Source organism: Eriocheir sinensis, chromosome 36 (genome assembly GCF_024679095.1).
Source record: "Eriocheir sinensis breed Jianghai 21 chromosome 36, ASM2467909v1, whole genome shotgun sequence".
In the NCBI taxonomy this organism is placed as follows: Eukaryota; Metazoa; Arthropoda; class Malacostraca; order Decapoda; family Varunidae; genus Eriocheir; species Eriocheir sinensis.
The window spans coordinates 14,996,575-15,019,440 of NC_066544.1; the positions used below are offsets into that span (position 1 = coordinate 14,996,575).

The 22,866-nt window shown below is 41.9% G+C and overlaps 1 protein-coding gene across 12 annotated transcripts in view; it reads left to right on the plus strand.

The window, feature by feature from the left end:
- The window catches only part of LOC127007889 (tubulin polyglutamylase TTLL5-like), a 36,170-nt gene extending 18,850 nt beyond the window's left edge, over positions 1 to 17,320 (plus strand). For 4 of the 12 annotated variants that reach the window (XM_050879335.1, XM_050879336.1, XM_050879338.1 and 1 more), the window contains one exon: positions 832 to 17,320. In XM_050879335.1, the coding sequence (XP_050735292.1) occupies positions 832 to 1,139 (308 nt within the window). In that variant the 3' untranslated portion in view covers positions 1,140 to 17,320. The remainder of the gene's footprint in view (positions 1 to 831) is intronic. The other 8 variants (XR_007760669.1, XR_007760670.1, XR_007760671.1 and 5 more) reach the window with 8 other exon arrangements.
- The last annotated feature ends 5,546 nt before the right edge of the window (positions 17,321 to 22,866 follow it).

Sequence of the window (22,866 nt, forward strand, 5' to 3'; positions counted from 1 at the left end):
AGCAGACTTATTAGTTATTTTCATACATGGCTTCTATTGTCGTGTTACGTATTAGATCAGGCATATTATTAGCAAGGCTTTACTTTTATATATCACATCACTACTTGACCTCCTATGACTGTTTTTATGCATAGCTCCTTTACTGGTCTTTCATTATCTGCTATGTCATGACCTATTGGCATTTAATTTCACTCATCAATATTTATTCAGTGTTCCGGTTTTTACTCACGATTCACACTGCAACGAGTCTTATTATATCCGTCCGCACCTTACTGCACTATTCAATTAATGTTCCTCTCTTTACTAACTACTCGTGCTTCCTTTTTGTATATCGTTAACTTTTTTCACACCTAGCAACTTCATTGATTATTCTCGTTTTTACTTAACTCTCTGCATATCAATATTTTTCTTACGTACGTTCAATTATTTTTGCTGTTAGAGAAGTTACACCGTGCTGTGCCATGACTCAATAGACTAGTTCATGTAAAGGGGCTATTACACTGGGCAAATTTTTCATGGATCTCCAGTCAAACCACGATTTCCGCTGGCGTGGTTCTCATATTTCCGTGGTTTTCTGACGTGTCCACGATCTTCCAAAGCTACGGTAGATTTCACCGAAGGACGACGGTATTGCTCACCATCATCAGCAGCAGCAATAACAAGAAACAAATGACAACGACGCCAGCGGAAATCGTGGTTTGACTGAAGATCCACGGAAAATTTGCCCAGTGTAAAAGCCCCTTAAGTTTGACCTGCATGGAAAAACTGGCAGTGACTTTGACTTCCTCCCCGAACAGCAGCAGCGTCTTCATCCTTCTTTTCCTTCAATAGGGAGTCACACGAAAGTTGGGGAGGCGCCCGTCACCAACGAACCTCACTCCCAGAATAGTGAAGCACCGCCCCCTCACCCCCAACCTAACCCAGACCCGCCCCCTCCTGCCTCAACCTCCTCCTGCTCCTCCACCACCGCCACGACCACCACTACCGCCACCACCACCACGCCAGCTCCCCCAGCCCAGGCCCAGCAGCCCCCCCCCGCCCAGCAGCAACAGCCAGCCACCACCACTGCCTCCTCCTGCTGTCTCTTTGGTAACATCCTCAAGGCAAGTCTGAAGGGAACCAATACGTTTATCTCGTGAGAGCAGATCACGATAGCTTTAGCTTGTTATGTTATTGGTACTGCCATTCACCAGGTCATACAAGAAGGTTAGTTGAGGGAGGGAAGCGCGTTGTCTGGGCAGTGTTGTCAACTCACACGTTTTAGTAATACTTTTGAAGAGTTTGCTTTGCATCCATAGGTACAACTGAAGGAAATCTGACACCTTTTTGCATACAGAAGCATTTGCCACTTTACATAGTTGCCTTCTTATGGAATTCTTGTTAGGGTGAATATACCAGGATGCTGTTTTGGCAGGACTGCTTAGCCATATGCAGGAATTTGGAAGCAGAGAATCAACTGTTTATTTTTTCTGTCAGTTTGTCACAAGGAGACTATCGGATCTTAGAAAGTTGTTAAATAAATGATCATTATTGTAGGTTGTATGGAGCCTTGCCTAAACTATCTAATTGAAGCAGCTGAACAGTGGAAAGCCAGTGAGAGTCTTGGTAGAGTACGCAGGGGTGGGCGGGGCACAGAGGCGGGCAGGCAAGGCGTTGATCAGCTAGGAAGGGTTGATGAGGAATGGCACAGATTTGGGAAGACTCAGGGAAGACACATTCATGAGAGTTGTCTTTCTTCTGACTCTTCTTCAAATGTCTGATAGTGGTCATGGAAGGCAGTTCAGGTTGAGAATGATACACTTCAAAATGCTTTCTTTCCCTTAAAATTGAGGTGTTACGCTTCATTGCCATAATTCCTCACCATCTGAACCCAGTCATATTTCCTGCAATTTACATTTTGGGTCCTCTCCGGCATGACTGCTATTTGTCGCAGACTATTTTATAATTACTATGCAATTATGGATACAGTTCATATACCCTTACCTGCCATAGAGGGGTAGGCACTGTCATAGGTTGTACTAATGAGTTATGGGGCGGTGCAAGTGTTTTGAGCCGCGGTGTGTACTTATGTTCCACTTTCGTCTGAGTATTCATTTTGGGTATCGGCGGATTTTTTTTTATTTAATTTTTTTTTTTACAGCTAAAGAAACAGCTCAAGGGCAACAAAAAAGGTTAAAAAAAAATCCCGCTAAGGAGTATGAGAATAGGTTGATGTGGTTATGTTGGTTTGTGTGTTGATACAGTTATGTTGTGGAGGACGCCTTGTGAGGACACCTTTGTTCTGGGGCACGCTTGACCTCTGTAAGCTTCCTCAGGGTATGTGTGCTGTTAAACTTTCCCCTCATATCAGAAAGAAAAAAATACAGAAAAATTCAAGTTTCCGCTCACATCAGAAAGAAAAAAATACTGAAAAATTGAAGTTTCCACTCATATCAGAAAGAAAAAAATACTGAAAAATTGAAGTTTCCACTCATATCAGAAAGAAAAAATACTGAAAAATTGAAGTTTCCACTCATATCAGAAAGAAAAAATACTGAAAAATTGAAGTTTCCACTCATATCAGAAAGAAAAAAATACTGAAAAATTGAAGTTTCCACTCATATCAGAAAGAAAAAAATACTGAAAAATTGAAGTTTCCACTCATATCAGAAAGAAAAAAATACTGAAAAATTGAAGTTTCCACTCATATCAGAAAGAAAAAATACTGAAAAATTGAAGTTTCCACTCATATCAGAAAGAAAAAAATACTGAAAAATTGAAGTTTCCACTCATATCAGAAAAAAAATAATACAGAAAAATTGAAGTTTCCCCTCATATCAGAAAGAAAAAATACAGAAAAATTGAAGTTTCCCCTCATATCAGAAAGAAAAAAATACTGAAAAATTTACGTTTCCACTCATATCAGAAAGAAAAAAATGCAGAAAAATTTACGTTTCCACTCATATCAGAAAGAAAAAAATACAGAAAAATTTACGTTTCCCCTCATATCAGAAAGAAAAAAATGCAGAAAAATTTACGTTTCCACTCATATCAGAAAGAAAAAAATACAGAAAAATTTACGTTTCCCCTCATATCAGAAAGAAAAAATACAGAAAAATTCAAGTTTCCCCTCATATCAGAAAGAAAAAATACAGAAAAATTTAAGTTTCCCCTCATATCAGAAAGAAAAAATACAGAAAAATTTAAGTTTCCCCTCATATCAGAAAGAAAAAAATACAGAAAAATTGAAGTTTCCCCTCATATCAGAAAGAAAAAAATACAGAAAAATTGAAGTGTTCACTCATATGAGAAAGAAAAAAATACAGAAAAATTCAAGTTTCCGCTCACATCAGAAAGAAAAAAATACAGAAAAATTCAAGTTTCCGCTCACATCAGAAAGAAAAAAATACAGAAAAATTCAAGTTTCCGCTCACATCAGAAAGAAAAAAATACAGAAAAATTGAAGTTTCCCCTCATATCAGAAAGAAAAAAATACAGAAAAATTGAAGTTTCCGCTCATATCAGAAAGAAAAAAATACAGAAAAATTGAAGTTTCCCCTCATATCAGAAAGAAAAAATACAGAAAAATTCAAGTTTCCACTCATATCAGAAAGAAAAAAATACAGAAAAATTCAAGTTTCCCCTCATATCAGAAAGAAAAAAATACAGAAAAATTTAGCGAAGATGTAAAAATCAACTAAAATAATGGTCGATAAACATTTCAATTTATCAGTAGTTCATTATTAAATTTCATCTCCATTTTCCGGCATTCCCTTACTAGACATTTTTTTTACAGCAAAGGAGGCAGTTCAAGGGCATAAAAAAAAAAACAATGGTGAAAAAAAAAAGCCCATTCATGTCCGTAATCATCAACTCTAAAACCCACGGCAGCTTCTATACTATTTTTCATCCACATTAAATTCCACTTAGTCCATTTCCCGTCACTGTTTACCTGGTTTGTTTGTGCCATACTAAGAGAGATGATTGACATGTTGAACGAAGCCATGGACCCGGCATATTGAAAGAAAGCTTGTCAGGAATGGGGTCAATAGAGTAATGATGTTGGCACTGATCTCAAGGGAAGGTCTTAGATGTGAGGAGAAGGAGGAGGAGGAGGAGGAAGAGGAGGGAGAACACAGGGATGAGCTACAACGGTTTAAGTAAAGCTAGAAAAGGATAACAGGGTCTTGCAGAGTAATAATATTGTTGACACTGATCTCAAGGGAAGGTCTTCGATATGAGGAGGAGGGAGAATACAAGGATGAGCTACAACGGTTTAAGTAAAGCGAGAAAAAGATAAACTGTTTGGTTGATGCGAGACCATGGTGGAGTCAATTATCTGTCTATTTCTTAAAAACCAGACGCTTTTTTTTTAACAAAGGAGACAGCTCAAGGGCACAAAAAAGGAAACAGTAATAAAAAAAAGCCTGCTACTCGCTGCTCCTAAAAAGAATCCAAAGAGGTGGCCGAAAGATAGGTCAATTTCGGGAGGAGAGTTGCCTCTGATCCCGGGAAGCTTACATTGCCAATTAGGTGTCACTCGCAAGGTGTGTTCAGCTTTACCAAGTCTCGGTATACAGAATATGTTACCTTAAGTTGTGTACAAACCTCTGCTTTAATTAACTACAGTACTTCTAAAGATGATTACCTCTTTACAATAATGATACTCTACATATATGCATCTTGAGAAGAGTCCGATGAATGCTGCTTTCTGGCTGTGGCTTATGATGGTCTGTATGTCTGTCTGGTTACGACGGCATCACCTGCAGCTAAATCGAAGGTCACATTTACGCCCTGAAGGAAAATCGTCTCCCAAATTTCTCTTTTCCTATTGTCGGTTTAACCAATTTTACTTTTCTTTTCCGTTTGTTCGTTTAACCGTTTTTCCTTACCAAATGTGTAGTGCCATGGAGACTGTGTGCTCTCAAGGGGGGACGGTGTGCTGGAAAAAGTGCTGTAGTTTTCGTTATCTACAGGAACTTACGGAACACCGGTTATTTATTTTTCGTTTCCGAGTGAGATTATTCCGAGCAGCTTTAACGCTTGTGTGCTAGTAGTTGTATTTATGCTGTTTTGATTTAGCACCATTGTCACGGGGTGGAGAGGATATTCACACACCAAGAAAATGAGTGACGGAAAATGTATGCTTTCATGAACACAAACACAAACACACACACACACACACACACACACACACACACACACACACACTGCGACATGAGGCAAGAAATTGTGACCCTGTTGTCGTGGTGTGTTGTGTGAGTGGTCTCGGTCCTACCCAAGGATCAGTACTATGAGCTCTGTGTCCTTCTGTAGGGGAATGTCTGGCTGTTTTGAGAGAGACCCGCAGCAGACCAAGAGGTGAATTACACACACACACACACACACACACACACACACACACACACACACACATTTTTCCACCCGCACCCTTTCCCTTGAGTGGCCAATTCCCTTCATCTTGCCTAGTAGTCCGTTAGTTTTTGTGCCTTCCAGAAATGCTTCGATGCTGCACAATCAGCATGTTTTCACCCATCCATGCTTTTTGCTCTGCCTTTTCCAGTTTTTGCTTGGCACATCTCTATGATAATGTTTTTCTGGTGTTTTGAAATATACCAACATGTTTTGTACCTTCAATTCTGGTAACCCACACATTGCTCTTCATAACCTAAGCCACATAACACATTTTCCGACCTGACCCTTGCGTCACATCCACCTACACGTTATGAGAAGTATTTCCTAACTCAATTCAACACATTTTCCGACCTGACCCTTGCGTCACATCCACCTACACGTTATGAGAAGTATTTCCTAACTCAATTCAACACATTTTCCGACCTGACCCTTTTGACACATCCATCTACACATGAGAAATATTTCCTAGCCCAACCCGGCCCTTCTATACACGTCTGTTAGCCACCGAAACTATCCATTCCAAACACTGTTGTCTGCTTCCTGTTATATTTTAGTTACTTCCTTGTATGTGAGTTGGAAGAAATTGTGTCCCTTTCTCCCCTGCATCCCTCAGTCTCCATCCTCATATGTCCTTCTGTCTAATCGTGGGACATTCATCCGGCAAATGTTCGCTTCCATTTTTCTTTCAGTGATCCGCCTTTCTTCACGTGTTGCCACATCATTGTTAACGTTTACGAACAAACCGCAATGGATTATTTCTTCCCTCCCACCAAGCAGACTTTTTTTCAGTGTATAGTTTCCAGCAGATGCCTTGCAGCTGCTAAAGGTTAGTGTGTGTCGGGTGGTTGGCAACACTGTGGTTTGTTGTTTGCTGGTGTTTGAGAATTCTTCATTACTCAGACGCCTGGAGTAGAAGTAACTTATTGATCCTTATTTATTCAGTTACTTATGCATCTTCAATTCCATATTGTCTGTATATTTAATGGTATCCTGTGGATCGCCTAAAGCTAGCTGCTTTAAATAGTGTTAAGTACTTCTAGGTGTACTCTCTGCCCCCTAATTGTGTATAAAGTTACAATGCATCCAGTGTCCCTCCAGACGGTGTTCATAGAGGAGGCTGTTCTGTTCCACCCAGACCTTGAGTCCCAGCCAAGACTCCTGTGATAGTTATCGTTAACTTAGCGTCATCATGTGGCTTTCTTTTGTGTCACCCGGTAGTCTCAGGTATAGGATCAGCAGTACATATTACTACCTGTCTCTAGCAATACTTCTCAACACTGGGCAGCTAACAGAGACTTTTTGTACAGTACTTAACATCCGCTCTCTTGGTGTAACCTCGAAAAGGTCACTTTGGCCTCCCTTGTTGTAATGGACGTCTGTGATTCCCAGTCGTGTAGCATTTCCAAGTCAAGGAGCTGCTTCTGTTCACTCTTATGTTGTACTTAATATTCATGTATTCAGGTAATGCTGTAGAGCCTCGGTTAACTGTCACTGCCATGATGATATTCTGGCAGGCTGATTAATAGTCAAGGACACCCTATTAAGCATGGATTTGTACAGGACTTATATCAAGGAAATAACATTTAACTTTTATGAAATACAGTAATCAGTCCGTCATGTTTGGCTGAAGTTTCCTCTGCTCTTTGCCAAACCTGGGACGCTATATTCTCACGGTCACAAAAGCTTCAGCATTTATCAGGAAACTGAACTGCAGTTTCTGTACAACTTTTAGGTCCAGACTACTTCATATTACAACTTTGTTTTGTGAACTGCCTGTCTGGGGATAGTTTACAGTTTGATAGACAGTGATAGCACACTTCCTTTCTAACGTTTTGTCTGTTGTTGGATCAGTAATGGGTTTTAGATCCTTTATATAAGTTGCAGATAATTATTTTTAATATTTATGCATTGGGAATTGCCCTAACTGCCATATGAGTATCTGTGACACTTCCTAGGGGGGTGCGGTACCATACTTTACTGTCAGTGTCTTAGCCAGTGGAAGGAGATTGCATGACTTGCTTCCCACCAGACCTTGTGGAAGACTCCTCCTAACTATCTGTCGTAGGCTGTTTGTGAAGCTCAGTATTACCACCATCTCGACAGGAAACACACACACACACACACACACACACACACACACACACACACACACACACATACACACAAAGAAATATAGAGGTTTGGAACAGATTAAGTGAAGAAATAGTATCGGCGAAGAGTGTGCAAAGTTTCAAGGAAAAGTTGGATAATTATAGATACGGAGACGGATCCACACGAGCGTAAGCCCATGCCCTGTAAAATTACAACTAGGTAAATACAACTAGGTAAATACACACACACATACACACTTGCACACTTTCTCACTCTCTCTATTCCTCTGTCTCCTGATGAGTGGGCAGGTTAGTGGTTGTTGTACCGTGTTGTCTCCATAGGCAGCTCAAGGGAAGGGAGAAGCTTCAGAGCGCAGTCAGCTTTAACTATTGGCTAATATTAAATCTAGATGCTTTAACAGACACTAACAACTCCGCTCATACACGATGTTTCACGGGAAATATTGTCGATATGATTTTGTCACACTTTTGGTCAACATTCTCAATATCCGCCAACAGTTTTCCTATTCATGACTTGGTTGTTGAAAGTTGTTTGTAAGGAAAAGTATTTATCATGTAAGTTCTTGTTTCTTTAAGTATGTGTGTGGAGGGAGGATGGGCAGGCTATGTGTTAGGTGAGGGAGGGGGTACTGGTGCAAAGAGGAAATGGTGATGGAAACGTAGAGGCAGCTAAGAATAGTTATGAAGAATGTTGGGGCTCCAGAGATTAACTTGTCTATATAAAGTCCAAGATGTGAGGGAGGAGATATTGATGAAACAAGGAACTGGTGATGGAAACAAATAGAGGCAGCTAAGAATGGTAATGAAGGAGATTGAGGCTCTAGAGATTAACTTGTGTGTATAAGAGTTTAGGGAAATGGTAATGGAAACAAATAGAGGCAGCTAAGAATGGTTATGAAGGAGAGTGAGGCTCCAGAGATTAACTTGTGTGTATAAGAGTTTAGGGAAATGATGATGTAAACAAATAGAGGCAGCTAAGAATGGTTATGAAGGAGATTGAGGCTCCAGAGATTAACTTGTGTGTATAAGAGTTTAGGGAAATGGTAATGGAAACAAATAGAGGCAGCTAAGAATGGTTATGAAGGAGATTGAGGCTCCAGAGATTAACTTGTGTGTATAAGAGTTTAGGGAAATGGTAATGGAAACAAATAGAGGCAGCTAAGAATGGTTATGAAGGAGATTGAGGCTCCAGAGATTAACTTGTGTGTGTAAAGTGCAAGAGTTAAGGGAAATGATGATGTAAACAAGTAGAGGCAGCTAAGAATGGTTATGAAGGAGATTGAGGCTCCAGAGAAAGTGCAAGAGTGGAGATTCAACAAAGCAGAACAGGAAGGAAGGCCAGTGGAGTACAGCGGTGATAAGTCTGAATATATTCCCTCAATAATTTCCTTTCAAGAAATCAAAATGGAGTTTGGTTTTCAAGTGGAGAGCCTACCTTGGTCTAGGCAACAGGTCAGTCGGGAAATTTTGAGCATTGCGAGTAAATAAGCAAAAATGAGTCAGGAAGCAGCTTATGTGATAGCTATTGCACATTTCCTTGTCTTCAGTTCCGTGAGGCTGCAGTTCCCGGGAAAATGACCCTTATGTGCATTGTATAAAGGTTAATGGTGAAGTTGTGATTAATCATATGCACGTCTTGTTAAAGAGAATCACTGAGGAGTAAACACAGGGATTTAGGGTAATTAGCATCCATTCCTTTGCGTAAATGATATATATATTATTATTATTTTTTTTTTTAAACAAAGGAGACAGCTTAAGGGCACACAAAAAAAGGAAACAATAATAAAAAAAAAGCCTGCTACTTGCTGCTCCCAAAGAGAATCCAAAGAGGTGGCCGAAAGTGAGGTCAATCAAGCTCCAGTTGATACGTTAAGTACTGGCTATGTGAGGGTTCCACAGTGCTGATACAGGCTGATGTTTACGCCACAAGACTGGGTTCAGTGGTCTCAATATCAGGCCTGCCAGGGTGATGGGGCTTCAGAATGGGTGATCACGCAGGTTTGGGGTAAATGCAGCTTTAGTTTGTAATATTTAAGGTTCGTATTAGTAAGACACACGGCAGAGAATTATTGGCTGAAGGTTGGGTTGTTGTGAGTGGACTTGAGTCACACAAAATTAAGGTTAATATCTGTGAGTCCTTTTCTTCTACTTCTAATTTCTTGTTCCAAATTCTCATCTTCAAGCCTACACATTGAAGTGTTAAATTTAATCCTTCCGAACCAGACGTCCTCAAAAGATTCGGCCAAATCATTGTATCATCAAGATGTGTTGAACTATGTAAAATTTCTCGTCCCCGTCCTAGAAATGCATCACTTCATTGTGAAAAATTGTGCACACATTTAATCGTGATTGTGGATCGTGACAGAATTTCCTGCAGTATTTTTGTAGTTGTGGCGACAAAAGCTACGAGTGTCTACAGCTGTTGTGTCGGGTCAGTAAGTTGGTCCTGTCTGTTAGGGTGGAGGCAGTGTCTGTCAGGAGGGTGTGGCAGCTTCCTCCTGGAGGTATGTACGAGCCAAAGGTTATCAAGATATTCAAGAGCTGCGGCTTACCAAATTATCAGAGGCTGTTGCCATATAAGATACTAGTGTCCAAACTAACATTAATAGTGTAATGGTATGCTTTTTACTTATATACTTCTTAACTAATGTTCCCTCCTGCTTCTAGCCTCTTGGTCAGAGTTGGAGATCATTCAATCTTTCAACAATCTTCTGATATTTTTTTCAGTTAAGGTTTGGTTCAGTTTTTCAGTCACATGAGTCAGCTGAAATACATATCAAAACAATTCCATACTTATTTGAATCACCTCAAAAGGCAGTCAGACATTAATAGCAATACATATTCACATAAGGTTTGGGCGTTTGCTGTGTCACAATGTTTTATTCAGAATCACACAGTCTGCTGCCTATTGGCTTGATGAGTTAACATGAAATCATTCACACACAAGAACTGTTTGTCATTGGTCCTTCTTTTAAGTGAAATATTTGAGAGGTTCTGAGAGGCTGTCTGTTGGCTGTTGGTGGTGCTGCTATCCTAAGTGAGGGCAGAGTAGCGGAGTAGCCGGAAGTCCTTGTTTAATTTAGCATTTTTATCTTCGGTTGCTTTTTCTAGTCTGCGTTACACTCTTTGTTTACATTGTTCCCTGACTCATGAGCACCAGTGGCTTTTTGCAAAATGTGGTGAACAATCATTAGGTGTAAGTGGAGAGCAGCGAAGGAGGAGGAGGAGGAGGAGGATGAACACACTACGCATTACTTCGCTGTGAATGCCTTGAAAGCTTATTGCTGGTAAAGAATATGACTTACGATTCAGTGGAAATTATTGAGATTATTTGGCTTTTAGTTACTTCTGTCTTAGATTCTTATTAGTGTAGTCTTATAGTGTGCTGCCTGAGTGTTAGGGTGCTGAGTCTCTGCCTGTGTGTCTTGGATTTTGTAGAGTAAGTTTGTCAGTTTGTTCAGCCCATATCAGTTGCAGTAGGATCACAAATATCCCACAGTTGCAAATATCACGCGACTCCAAATATCAAGGAGTTGGGAATATGAAACTGCAAATGTCACTCAACTCCAAATATCATGCGATTCCAAATAGTAAATAACTCAATTAATGAATGAACATCAGGGAGGAGAGAATATGCAATCGTCAAGAGTAGGAGAGACTCGATCATAGCCCGTTCAACCCCATAAGGAAAAATTAGGATGTTAGATAATAATAATAAAACGAAGGATGAATAAATGATGTGAGTTGCAAAATAATCAACCCTCAAAATGATCTTTGCAATACAAGTCCTTGAATCTACTGTACAGAAAACAGAAAAAAAATTATAGAACTATCAAACTTTTGCTTACAACTCAACATTTATACGTCAATTCACTTTTCGCTAATGCAAGAAATAATCATAGTGGTGTTTACATACTGGCAAACATACTCTCCTTTTTTTTATATGTGAAGGGCAAATCCACTTACGTTCTTGTGACCTGCATGTTTTTTTGCTTGCACCGAGCCGAGCCATGGCACGCAACACCCGAGTGGCCAGCATCTTGTGTTTCTTTGTACCTCAGACTGACATGTGCCTGGCAATGAAGCTACACTGTCCTGGGTATGTTAGTCTTGGCCATTTATACTCTTATTTTGTCCCTCCATTGTCCTGCCAGCGAGCGGTGGCCACATTGCCCCTCGGCACCTCCATTCCAAACATTGGTCATGGCAGCAACACTTTTCACTCCACTCCTGGACACAAAAATTAGCGACAAGTGATTTTTTTATTTATTTATTTTATTTTTACAGGAAGGGAAGTAGCTCAAGGGCATAAAAAAAAGAGTTGAAAAAAAAGCCAACTAATCGTTGCTCCTAAAAAAAGATAAAAGTAAAGACTGGCCAAAAGAGAGGTCAATTTTTGGCATGGAAGGTTTGGTTGATGGTGTTGTGCTCGGATGTGGTTTTGCAAAGTCAGGAATAGTTTGTCCTCTGTTGTAAGATGTGAATATTGAACTAAGAACCGAATCCACAAAGAAACAGTAACTTGTATTGAATGTGTGTGGTTTGTGAATAGCTTTTGAGGATGTGAAAAATTTGTAACAGTAAAGGAAACTTGTAAATATGGAAATCACCTGTAGAGTTTTAGGAACCTCCAAAACTCAAAAATTTACTTTCATATAAATTAAGAGATATTGAGATGAAAACTAAAGACAGAAATGAAAACCAAACTTGTTGAAAATTCATAAAAGGAAATGAGACTTGTAAATATGGACTTGTAAATTTCCTGTAGAGTTTTAGGGATTTTAGGGACCTCTTACCTAAAATTTACTTTCATATATAAATTTAGAGCCTAGAGAGAGAGAGAGAAAAAAACTGAGTGAATACCAAACTTGTGCGAGAGTCTGTTGGGCGCTGGTGCTGGTTAAGTAAGCAACAGCGGCAGCGGAAAACCTAATTACCTCGGAATAAAGAATTCTTAGACTTAACACACACCGCAGTTACCCGTAAACTTAAGCATTAAATTACATATGATAACTATAACATAAAGATTAGAAGTGTTAATAAAATGGTTAATCTTAAGTTAAAAACAATTGTACATAAAAATAATCCAGGTATGTATTTGTACCTATCAATTGCATACAGGAAAAACCGAACCTAAATTTAAGGGGGAACTCTAGTGTGGCTGCATGTACTTAGGCTTGAAGGTTAGGCTGAGGAGAGGCTTGTCTGGGGATAGCGATTAGCAGCTTAGGGGGATCGGCTAGTCAGTAAAGTATTAAAAAAGGCAATGATTGTATAACTGGGGGACACAATCATGAGCAGTGGGTGTGATGCTATACAGTCGGGGCTTTGGGTGTGTGCGGCTGTGTGAATTTGCTGCCTCGTCTGTATCGTGTGGTCTGGCAATGTAAAGTGATTGTAATTGCTGGGTGAAGATTGTGCTCGTGAAGTAAGCGTGTTTCAGGGTCACCAAGTTATCCCTTTGTTAACTGCAGCAGCATATCAAATACCGTATATGCTCGTGTAAAAGTCAACGTCCAGGGCTATAGGTATGTTTGGTTGAGGAATAGTGTTAAATTACTTGATAGAAAGCAGTGGTGTATGTATGTTCATGAGACGGAAGGCCAAGTCAAGATGAGGCTGTATAAAAGGACTTTGTGGCTATCCATCTTATACATATTTCCTTCCCTTTTTTAAGCAATAATAGTTACTAACCAATTAGGAAAAGGGGGAACCATGGCCAAGTGCCCCTCACCCCTCCATGAAAAAGTTGTCTCCCATGAACTTTACCCTTAAAAATATAAAAAAATAAGACAGTTTGGCTTTTACACGAGCATACACGGTTGTTCTAGTGGTTACGTTGTTAGTGCAATTTTTCCGTTTGTGCCGAGAGGTCAGGATATTATTTAGTGATGACGTGTTAGCAGGGAAACCAAGGCAGAGTATGTAGTGAGCTGTGAACATGCAAGTGCCTGCCAGAATGTAACGCAGTGAGAACTCGTACCGCATTCAGTAAGTAGTGTGAGTGAGCGCCTTTGGTTTTACATGTGTGTTTATGATTTGAAGTGTGAAGTTACGAGAAGCTGGGAAATCTGAGCTCAAGTCTCTGTGTTAAAATCTGTAAGCACTCACATTTAAGATTTTAGTTGTGAAGTTATGAGAAGGTGGGAAATCTGAACTCAAGTCTCTATGTTGAAATCTATAAGCATTCACATTTATGATTTGAGATACAAGGTTAAAGGAAGCTAATGTCTGTGTTAAAATCTGTAATCATTCACATTTAAGATTTGAGTTGTGAAGTTACGAGAAGCTGGGAAATCTGAACTCAAGTCTCTATGTTGAAATCTGTAAGTATTCACATTTATGACTTGAGTTGTGAGGTTACGAGAAGCTGGGAAATCTGAACTCAAGTCTCTGTGTTGAAATCTGTAAGCATTCACATTTATGACTTGAGTTGTGAGGTTAAAGGAAGCTGGGAAATCTCTAATCTCTATGTTGAAATCTGTAAGCATTCACAATTATGATTTGAAATGTGGAGTTACGAGAAGCTGGGAAATCTGAACTCAAGTCTCTGTGTTGAAATCTGTAAGCATTCACATTTATGATTTGAGATGCGAGATTAAAGGAAGCTGGGAAATCTGAACTCAAGTCTCTGTGTTGAAATCTGTAAGCATTCACATTTAAGATTTGAGTTGTGAAGTTATGAGAAGATGGGAAATCTGAACTCAAGTCTCTATGTTGAAATCTGTAAGCATTCACATATATATGATTTCAGATGTGCAGGAAATCTCAACTGAAGTCTCTGTGTTGAAATCTGTAACCACTCACATTTAGTTCATCATTCAGGTGAGATTGTGTTTGTTTAGATGTTATGTTTGTTGATATTCCAGCGAGTTTCGAATCCCAATGGTTGACTCTTAGTTGTGGCGAGTGAGTCCCACATTTATCATCATTAGACTTGTATTAGCTAGGTTCATATATTCACGTTGCCAAATTAGCCTTGTGTATACATGCCCATTAGTTGACCAGTATGTAAATTATTCACTTTTGTATTATAATTGATACGCCAGAGAAGGAGTATTGAGTTAGTTGATGTGAGTGACTAGTGGTGGTCTGTTGATGTAGCGTACACAGAGAGAGTAGCATTGCAGTACAGCACCGAGGCTTTGTGCAGGGACGCTGAGTGGCTGAGTGACAGACAGGAAGGCCGCCAAGAACGATGCTATTTTAGTGGTGATAGGAGTCATAACAGTGGATAGGAAAGGACATACTGACATTCTATAAGTGAAAATTCTATACTCTGTGCAGGGAAGGACGCTGAGTGGCTGAGTGGTTGAGTAACAGACAAGATGGCTGCCAAGAACGTATTTTAATATGATGATAGGAGCCATAAGAGTAAAGGACTTACTGGCACGCTTATATGAGTGAAAATTCCTCACTCTGTGCAGGGAGGGAAGCCAAGTGGTTGAGTAACTAACATGACGGCTGCCAAGATCGACGTATTTTAGTTTGGTTTCAGGCATAACACTAGAAAGGAAAGGACAATACAAGTGAAGATAACAAAAATTCTGCACTTCTTTTTAATTCCACAGCTGCTGAAGTGCTAGTATATGTTTGCACAGTATTAGAAGGTGTTGGGAGTGTAAGCCAGTGGCACCCTATAGTTGTATTTTCTCCTGCACCTTGAGCGAGGGAAGAGCCGTGTCTGTCGTGACGCTGAACACAGGTAGGGCGCTGAGAGGGGCTGTAGTAGGAGGTGTCGGCATTCCACTTTAGAAGTTATTAATGTAGAAACCATCAACCGAAGAGTGATAACTTTGATGTAAGAGCATGAATGACTATAACTGTACTGAGAATAATTCCCTTCATAGAGATGCCTTAACGCTAGGTACTTTTACTAACTTTGCCAAAACTAGTTCCAGTGTATATCTAAGCTTGCTAGTTTCGTAGATCAACTTGTAGACCTTTCAAGTTGTCTGGGAACGGCTGCCTCGCCCAGGGACTTGCCTTGCTCACACTCCTCCGAGGGCCAATCAATGCTCTGTGGACAATGGAATCACCTCTCACTGACTCACTTCCATTGCTTAACTCATCCTTGTTTCTTGATATACAGTTGCAATGAATATGGGAACTTGGGACACACTTTATTTTACTAGTTTCTTATACTTTTTATGCTCATTTGTCCTTCTCTTAGGGCCAATCAATGCTCTGTGAACATTACTTACTTCATCTTTTTTCCTCTACATTTAATTGCAATATATAAGGGAACTTAGGGGACACTATTTTACGGGTGGAACTTTTACTTAAACTTGTGTACTTTTTAACGCTTACTTGTCCTTTTAATACATTATGGTGTACTTATTGCAAGCTACTTAATTTATTTGTAATCTTAATTCTTAGTGTAACTTTCAACAGCATTTCTTTATAAGTTTTCTTAAAGTATTTTCTCTCCTACTTAAATATCTTATAATGAACACCTTTCTCACACTGTTTTGCATATTACTTGATTACTTATTACAAGCTTTTTAATTTGTTTGTATTCTGTATTCCTAGTGAAACTTTTAAAAGCACTTCTTATACACATTTTTCAAGTATTTTCCCTCTTATATCAGTATCTTATTGTGAACACTTTCTGCATTTTTTTTACTCATATTTCAAGTATTCAAGAACACCTCTCGCATACTTTTTATCACAACTACTAGTGTGTGTGTGTTGGGTTGCTATCTGAGGTCTTGATTCATGTTCCTTTCTTTTTCTTCATTGATTTGTTCCCCGCATTACATCACCTTTTTAAACACTCGTAAGGCAAAGTAAAGGTTGTACCATTGCGCTGCAGGCATTGATCAGGGCACTGAGTTACCGTATAGACCTTCTCATCTCAAAGTCCTTCCTCCAGGCCTGTGTGCTTGATCAAGGACTAAATATGATCCCTCCCTAAATAAATAGCATTGATGTATTAGCTAACTTAAACCTGGGTGTGAAAATAATAAGACTTTAGTGCTAATCTATATGGTAGCTTGAGTGGAGTTCCCTGGGCAGGCTGTTTTCACCCCGTTTGTTTCCTCCCATCTCAAGAACACCAGGAATGTCTGTCTCATCGCTTGACAGGTTCACTACAATTCGCCTCAGAGTAGAACAGTCACATAATCAACAGGATTCCTTCGTTCCATTCACTGTTTTTTGGTGGGTCGCTTTATTCATGGTGGCCCGCCGAGTAAGCCAGCAAGTATTGAAGTAGTCGAGAACATGCCAACGGAGACTTTGATGTAGTGTTAAGTCCTGTCTGAGCCATGGAGTAGGAGAGTGTGGCCAGCATGATCACGGGTGCTATGTTGTTACCCCAAAGCTGCACGAACCTCATATTGAAGCTGATCTAATACTGTTTTTGGGGGGCTGTAGGAACGGTCGGGATCTCAAAACAGTGCATAAGCCTTAAGCACAGAAAAACACCTATCGTATCAGCATCAATATGAAGTTTGCGCAGCTCTTTCAGAGACAAGATCTGCTGCCTGTGATGGAGTCTGCCAAGGTCTTCCACTCTATGGCTCTGGTCAGCACCATAAATAAGTTGCCATGGGTCTGCCTGTGTCCTGAATGGGCCTTGACTGATCGAGGCTTTGCAATAAGAGTCCCTTGGTTGGTTTCTCTGGTTCATTCCCGGCAGTCTGCAATAGAAGCCAAAAGTCACAACACCTAATATGGTTTGTTTTGTGGTCTTTGTTCTTTTTACTAGACACATATACATATGCAGATAATTTAGAATATGTTCCTGATATGTTTTATACATTTTTATGAACCTGTAACATGTTGAAAAGAAATAAATGCAATTATGAGTGCTCTTTGTTTCTGGCTAATGACCTCTGACTGCAAAGAAGCTCCACTCCAAGCCCAGCTCTTGGATGGTGGCCTCCTGTGACATGGATGGGCTGAGGAGCATCGTGAGTAGCCATACATGGCAGACCCTACACCGGCCCACCTTGTGCAGGACAAAAATTTAGGTCTTTGATCAAGTCGTAGTGCTGACTTGCCTGATGGGCGAGCCTCCCATAACCCACTTAACCAGGGGGTACCTCTTTGGCCGACTGGTTAAGGAGTGGCTCTCCCGTCTCGCTTGTTCTGCGGCCGGGTTCGATCCCCGGCGCAAAGGGTGGGCAGGTACCGGTACCAGTACCGGTACTAACGATACCAGCTAAACTGAAGGTACCGGTACCAGATTGCTCGGTACCGGTACCAGTTGCCCGGATTTATTTATTGGATTTATTGATAATTCTTCATGTCAGATTTTTTTTTTTAGGTTGCTACTAAATATTGTTATTGTTATTAGACTGATCAAGTACATCCATAATAACTATACATGCTATTTTTTTTTATCGAAAAAAATAAATATTCACTTCATTCAGAGAGAGAGAGAGAGAGAGAGAGAGAGAGAGAGGAGAGTGGATATCTCGGTGATATGGGTACTCTACTCGATCATAGTCTAATAACAATGTAGCGTGGAAAGAAAAAGCTACATCCCTTTTTGACGACCACTATGGTCGTGATATGGTATGTGGTAGCGTGGTAGTCGTCGAGCGCTGGACCCGGACGTTAAGGCCTTGGGACAAGTGAACACTCGTTCAGAGGTTTGTGACCAGAAGGGCGTTACTTGTGATTAATTATGGAAGGTGGGAGGATTTCCGTGGGAACCACTCTTGAGACAGCATTAAGAAACTGGATGGTGATAATGTACTATGGGGGAAGGTGTGTATGGTTCAGTAATCTCAAATAAGCAGCAAAACAGGCTCCAAATGATAACACTCACTAAGGTTGTACATAAATATGTATTTGGTTTCCTTTTGCAAAGGTTAGCAGAGTACTAATAAAAAAAAAAATGACTGACAGGCTGTGGGCCTCTAATCTAGCTAGCTACCGGCACAAGGGAGATTTGGGGAATACACAGAATGCTTAGCTCTAGTTGCTGGAGGCGGAGAAGCAGGAGCTGGCGTGAATGTCGGGCTCGGCAGGGGACGTCCACGATGGGAATGGACGGTCCTGGTGATGGACAGACGGGCGCCGCTTGATGTGGAGATGGAGCTGCTCGGGTGGTGTGAAGAGGCGGGCGCCCTTTGATGTAGGGAGCAGCTTGGGCAGTGGTATTTCGGCCCCCAGGGCAGTCGAGGGGCAGGTTACCCCGCCATACAAGTTCCCATCCTGTAGTCAGTCTCACACCGCAGGCCGTGGGTAGTTTTTCGCCGAGTGGAGAGATGGACACTCTTTGCTTCCTGCTGCTAGTCTCCTGACTAGCCCGCCTCACACAGCAGGCCGTGGGTGGTGTGTAGGACGGGGGCGGAGTGGAGAGATGGACACCTCTCGACCAGCCCGCTTCTCTGTGTTTTCTCGCTGCCTTTCCTTGCTGTTGGGGTGTTCGTCTCCTCGCGTCTCTCAAGCTTGTGTCTTGCTGCAGTGGTGCTTGTCCCCTCCCTCACGTCTCCCAAGCTTGTGTCTTGCTGCTGTGGTGCTTGTCTCCTCACTGACCCGTGGGTCTCCTTGCCCTCGCCTTCTCGCCTCTGCTCCTCGCTAAGCTCCTCCCCCTTCTTCACGTGACTCCCTCTCGGCATTACAATCAAACCCTACCTAACTAACTAGTTATTGGTTTCTTGGAGGGGTTCGAGGCTTTGAGATGAGGGATTTCAGTAACTCTCGTTCACGATATTTACTCATTCGCTCGCCGTGTTATCTTCTCATAACCTTTTACGCACTTACATTCCTCAGCCACCCATTCACTCTTTCACTCATTCACTCTCACTCATTCACATTCCCACTCGCTCACACTTACTCACTCTGTCACTCACTGACTTACTCACATTCTCGTTCACTCACATTCGGACCGTTACAACAATAAAAATATTTATTAGCAACCTAAAAAAGAAAAAGAATCGGACATGAAGAATTATCCAGTAACTCCAATAAATAAATCAAATAATAAAATAATGGAAACGGGAGCTGTGATGGAAACGGAAAGCAGGACAAAATGGTGGGAACTTGGGGAGACGGTCAGCGGGGCAGTGACTCAGCGTCTACACACAGGGCCCATACCGCATGGAGGCGGGCGAGCGCCGAGCGTCACTAAGATCCAAAAACGGTACCGGTACTAGCGGCAATGTGCAGTGCCGAGTGATCATTAAGCTTCCCGGAACCCAAGTGATCATGAGGCTTCGCGGTACCAGGTACCGGTACCTGGTACCGCGAAGAATCGATTCCTCGCGGTTGGAGAGATAACACTGTAATGGCATCCCCCGGCAATAGTTGATACATTGTAACCTTATTTGTGATGTGTCGTGTCCTGCCAGTGATCCTTTGTGGTTTACCTTTCTTGCCCCAACATTCCTGATTGTGATTGGTTACTTTTAATTCGTTCTTATGTTTCTTAGTCGGCACATTGTACCTCCCCACAGCTCATTTTTTTTTATCCTCATTTAGAGAATCTGGAGTTCAGGTAGTCGATCTTTAGGACAGCATGTGGGTAGTCAGCTTGATTGATTCATTGATAGTATATTGTTGCAAGTAAACAACAAAGGAGAAGGGAGGAGCATGCCATCCCAACCCCCAGGCAGTACAGCTTGTTTGTATACATTTTAAGAGTTCAATTCCTTCATTTTCCTTTGATTTATCCCATTTTTTATTATCGTTTTGTATCCATTCTCAGTTTTTAGTAGTTTCACGGGGGGGGGGGGGGGGAAGGCTAGTGATATTTGTTTGTTATGGTTGTGTGGCGAATAATTGATTGATTGATTGATAGTTTATTGTTGCAAGTAAACAACAAAGGAGAAGGGAGGAAGTAGTTTGTGTGTGTTTGGTGGTTCGCTCCCGCTCATGTGTTTCGTTCCCTCTGGATGATTCGTTTCGGATTCGCTTAGCACGTCTCGGTTTATTTCCCTCAGAAGGTGACGTTAGGTAGCTGATTCAGAGCTTTAAGCTTTCGCTGTCTGTCTTTTCTCTTGACACCACCTCCAACCTCTTTCCTTCCGTGTGTCTTGGTAGAAATTGCTGTGTGGGTGGGTGTGTTAGTGCCCCGTCTATTACGGTGTGGGTGCTGGTGTTTTTTTTTTTGGTGGGGCATTGTGTTTTTTTTTGGTGGGCCCTGCTTTTTTTTTTTTGGTGAGCCCTGGTGGGTTTTTCTGGTGGGACCTGGTGTGTTTTTTTGGTGGGGCCTGGTGTTTTTTTGGTGGGGCCTTGTGTTTTTTTTTTTGGTGGGGCCTGGTGTTTTTTTTTGTGGGGCCTTGTGTTTTTTTTTTTGGTGGGGCCTGGTGTTTTTTTTTGTGGGGCCTTGTGTTTTTTTTTTTGGTGGGGCCTGGTGTTTTTTTGGTGGGGCATTGTGTTTTTTTGGTGGGGCCTTGTGTTTTTTGTGGGGCCTTGTGTTTTTGTGGTGGGGCCTTGTGTTTTTGTGGTGGGGCCTGGTGTTTTTTTTTTGGTGGGGCCTGGTGTTTTTTTTTTGGTGGGGCCTGGTGTTTTTTTTTTGGTGGGGCCTGGTGTTTTTTTTTGGTGGGGCCTGGTGTTTTTTTTTGGTGGGGCCTGGTGTTTTTTTGTGGTGGGGCCTGGTGTTTTTTTTGGTGGGGCCTGGTGTTTTTTTTGGTGGGGCCTGGTGTTTTTTTTTTGTGGGGCCTGGTGTTTTTTTTGGTGGGGCCTGGTGTTTTTTTTTGGTGGGGCCTGGTGTTTTTTTGGTGGGGCCTGGTGTTTTTTTTGGTGGGGCCTGGTGTTTTTTTGGTGGGGCCTGGTGTTTTTTTTTGGTGGGGCCTGGTGTTTTTTTTTGGTGGGGCCTGGTGTTTTTTTTGGTGGGGCCTGGTGTTTTTTTTTGGTGGGGCCTGGTGTGTTTTTTGTAGGACCTGGTGTTTTTTTTGTGGGACCTGTTTTTTTTTTTTTTTTTTTTTTTTGGCGGGGCCTGGTGTGGTTAATGTTTATAATGATGCCATCTTAGTTGGCACATTCTACCTCCCCGCAGCTCATTTTTTTATCCTTATATAGAGAGAATCTGGAGTCTGGGTTGATAGGTGGTTTTTAGGACAACATGTGGGTGGTCTTAGGCCATGCGCCGATGACTTATGGTGGTGGTACGTGATAGTGATGGTGGTACATGATAGTGGTGGTGGTGGTACGTGATAGTGGTGGTGGTGGTGGTACGTGATAGCGGTGGTGGTGGTACGTGATAATGGTGGTGGTGGTGGTACGTGATAGTGGTGGTGATGGTGGTGGTGGTGGTGGTGGTACGTGATAGTGGTGGTGGTGGTACATGATAGTGGTGGTGGTGGTACGTGATAGTTGTGGTGGTGGTACGTGATTGTGGTGGTGGTGGTGGTGGTGGTACGTGATTGTGGTGGTGGTGGTGGTACGTGATAGTGGTGGTGGTGGTGGTGGTGGTACGTGATAGTGGTGGTGGTGGTGGTGGTGGTGGTACGTGATAGTGGTGGTGGTGGTGGTGGTGGTACGTGATGGTGGTGGTGGTGCCCTTGCCTTGCCTTGCCTTTCCCTTGCACTCAAAAATTTTCTTGGCATGTTGCTGGGGAAAAAAGATCTGAATATGTAGTGAAAGTTGAGTGAAAAGTGTAATAGTGGAAAATAGCAAAAGCGCATAGGCAGGCAAATCAGGGAAAGTAAAGGACAGAAAACCTAAGTTCAGGATGAATGCTTAAGCCTTGCCTTGCCCTTGCCTTGATTTGCCCTTGCCTTGACTTAATTGCCTTGCCTTGCCTTGCCCAGCCCTTCCCTTGCCTTGCCCTTCCCTTGCCCTGTCCTGCCTTGGCTGCCAGCCCTGTGCGTCTCGTCTTCTTGGCTGGCCATATATAGCCCTGTGCGTTGGTCTTCCTTGCCTTGTCCTTCCCTTGCCCTGACCTTCCCTTGTCCTGCCCTTCCCTTCCCTTGCCCAGCCCTTCCCTTGCCTTGCCCTTCCCTTGCCCTGTCCTGCCTTGGCTGCCAGCCCTGTGCGTCTCGTCTTCTTGGCTGGCTGGCCCTGTGCGTTCCCTGACCTTGCCTTCTTGGCTGGCCAGCCCTGTGCGTCTCGTCTTCTTGGCTGGCCATATATAGCCCTGTGCGTTGGTCTCCCTTGCCTTGTCCTTCCCTTGCCCTGACCTTCCCTTGCCCTTCCCTTGCCTTGCCCTGCCCTTCCCTTCCCTTGCCTTGCCTTGCCTTGCCTTGCCCTTTATTCACTTGTAATACTGAGCACTTCATCCTGAACTTAGGTTTTCTGTCCATTTCTTTCCCTGATTTGCCCACCTATGCGCTTTTGCTATTTTCCATTATTACATTTTTCACTCAACTTCCACTACATGCTCAGATCTTTTTTTGCAGCAACATGCCAAGAAAATTTTTGTGTGAGGTATTAATTTCACTGCTTCCTCTTTACATCCTT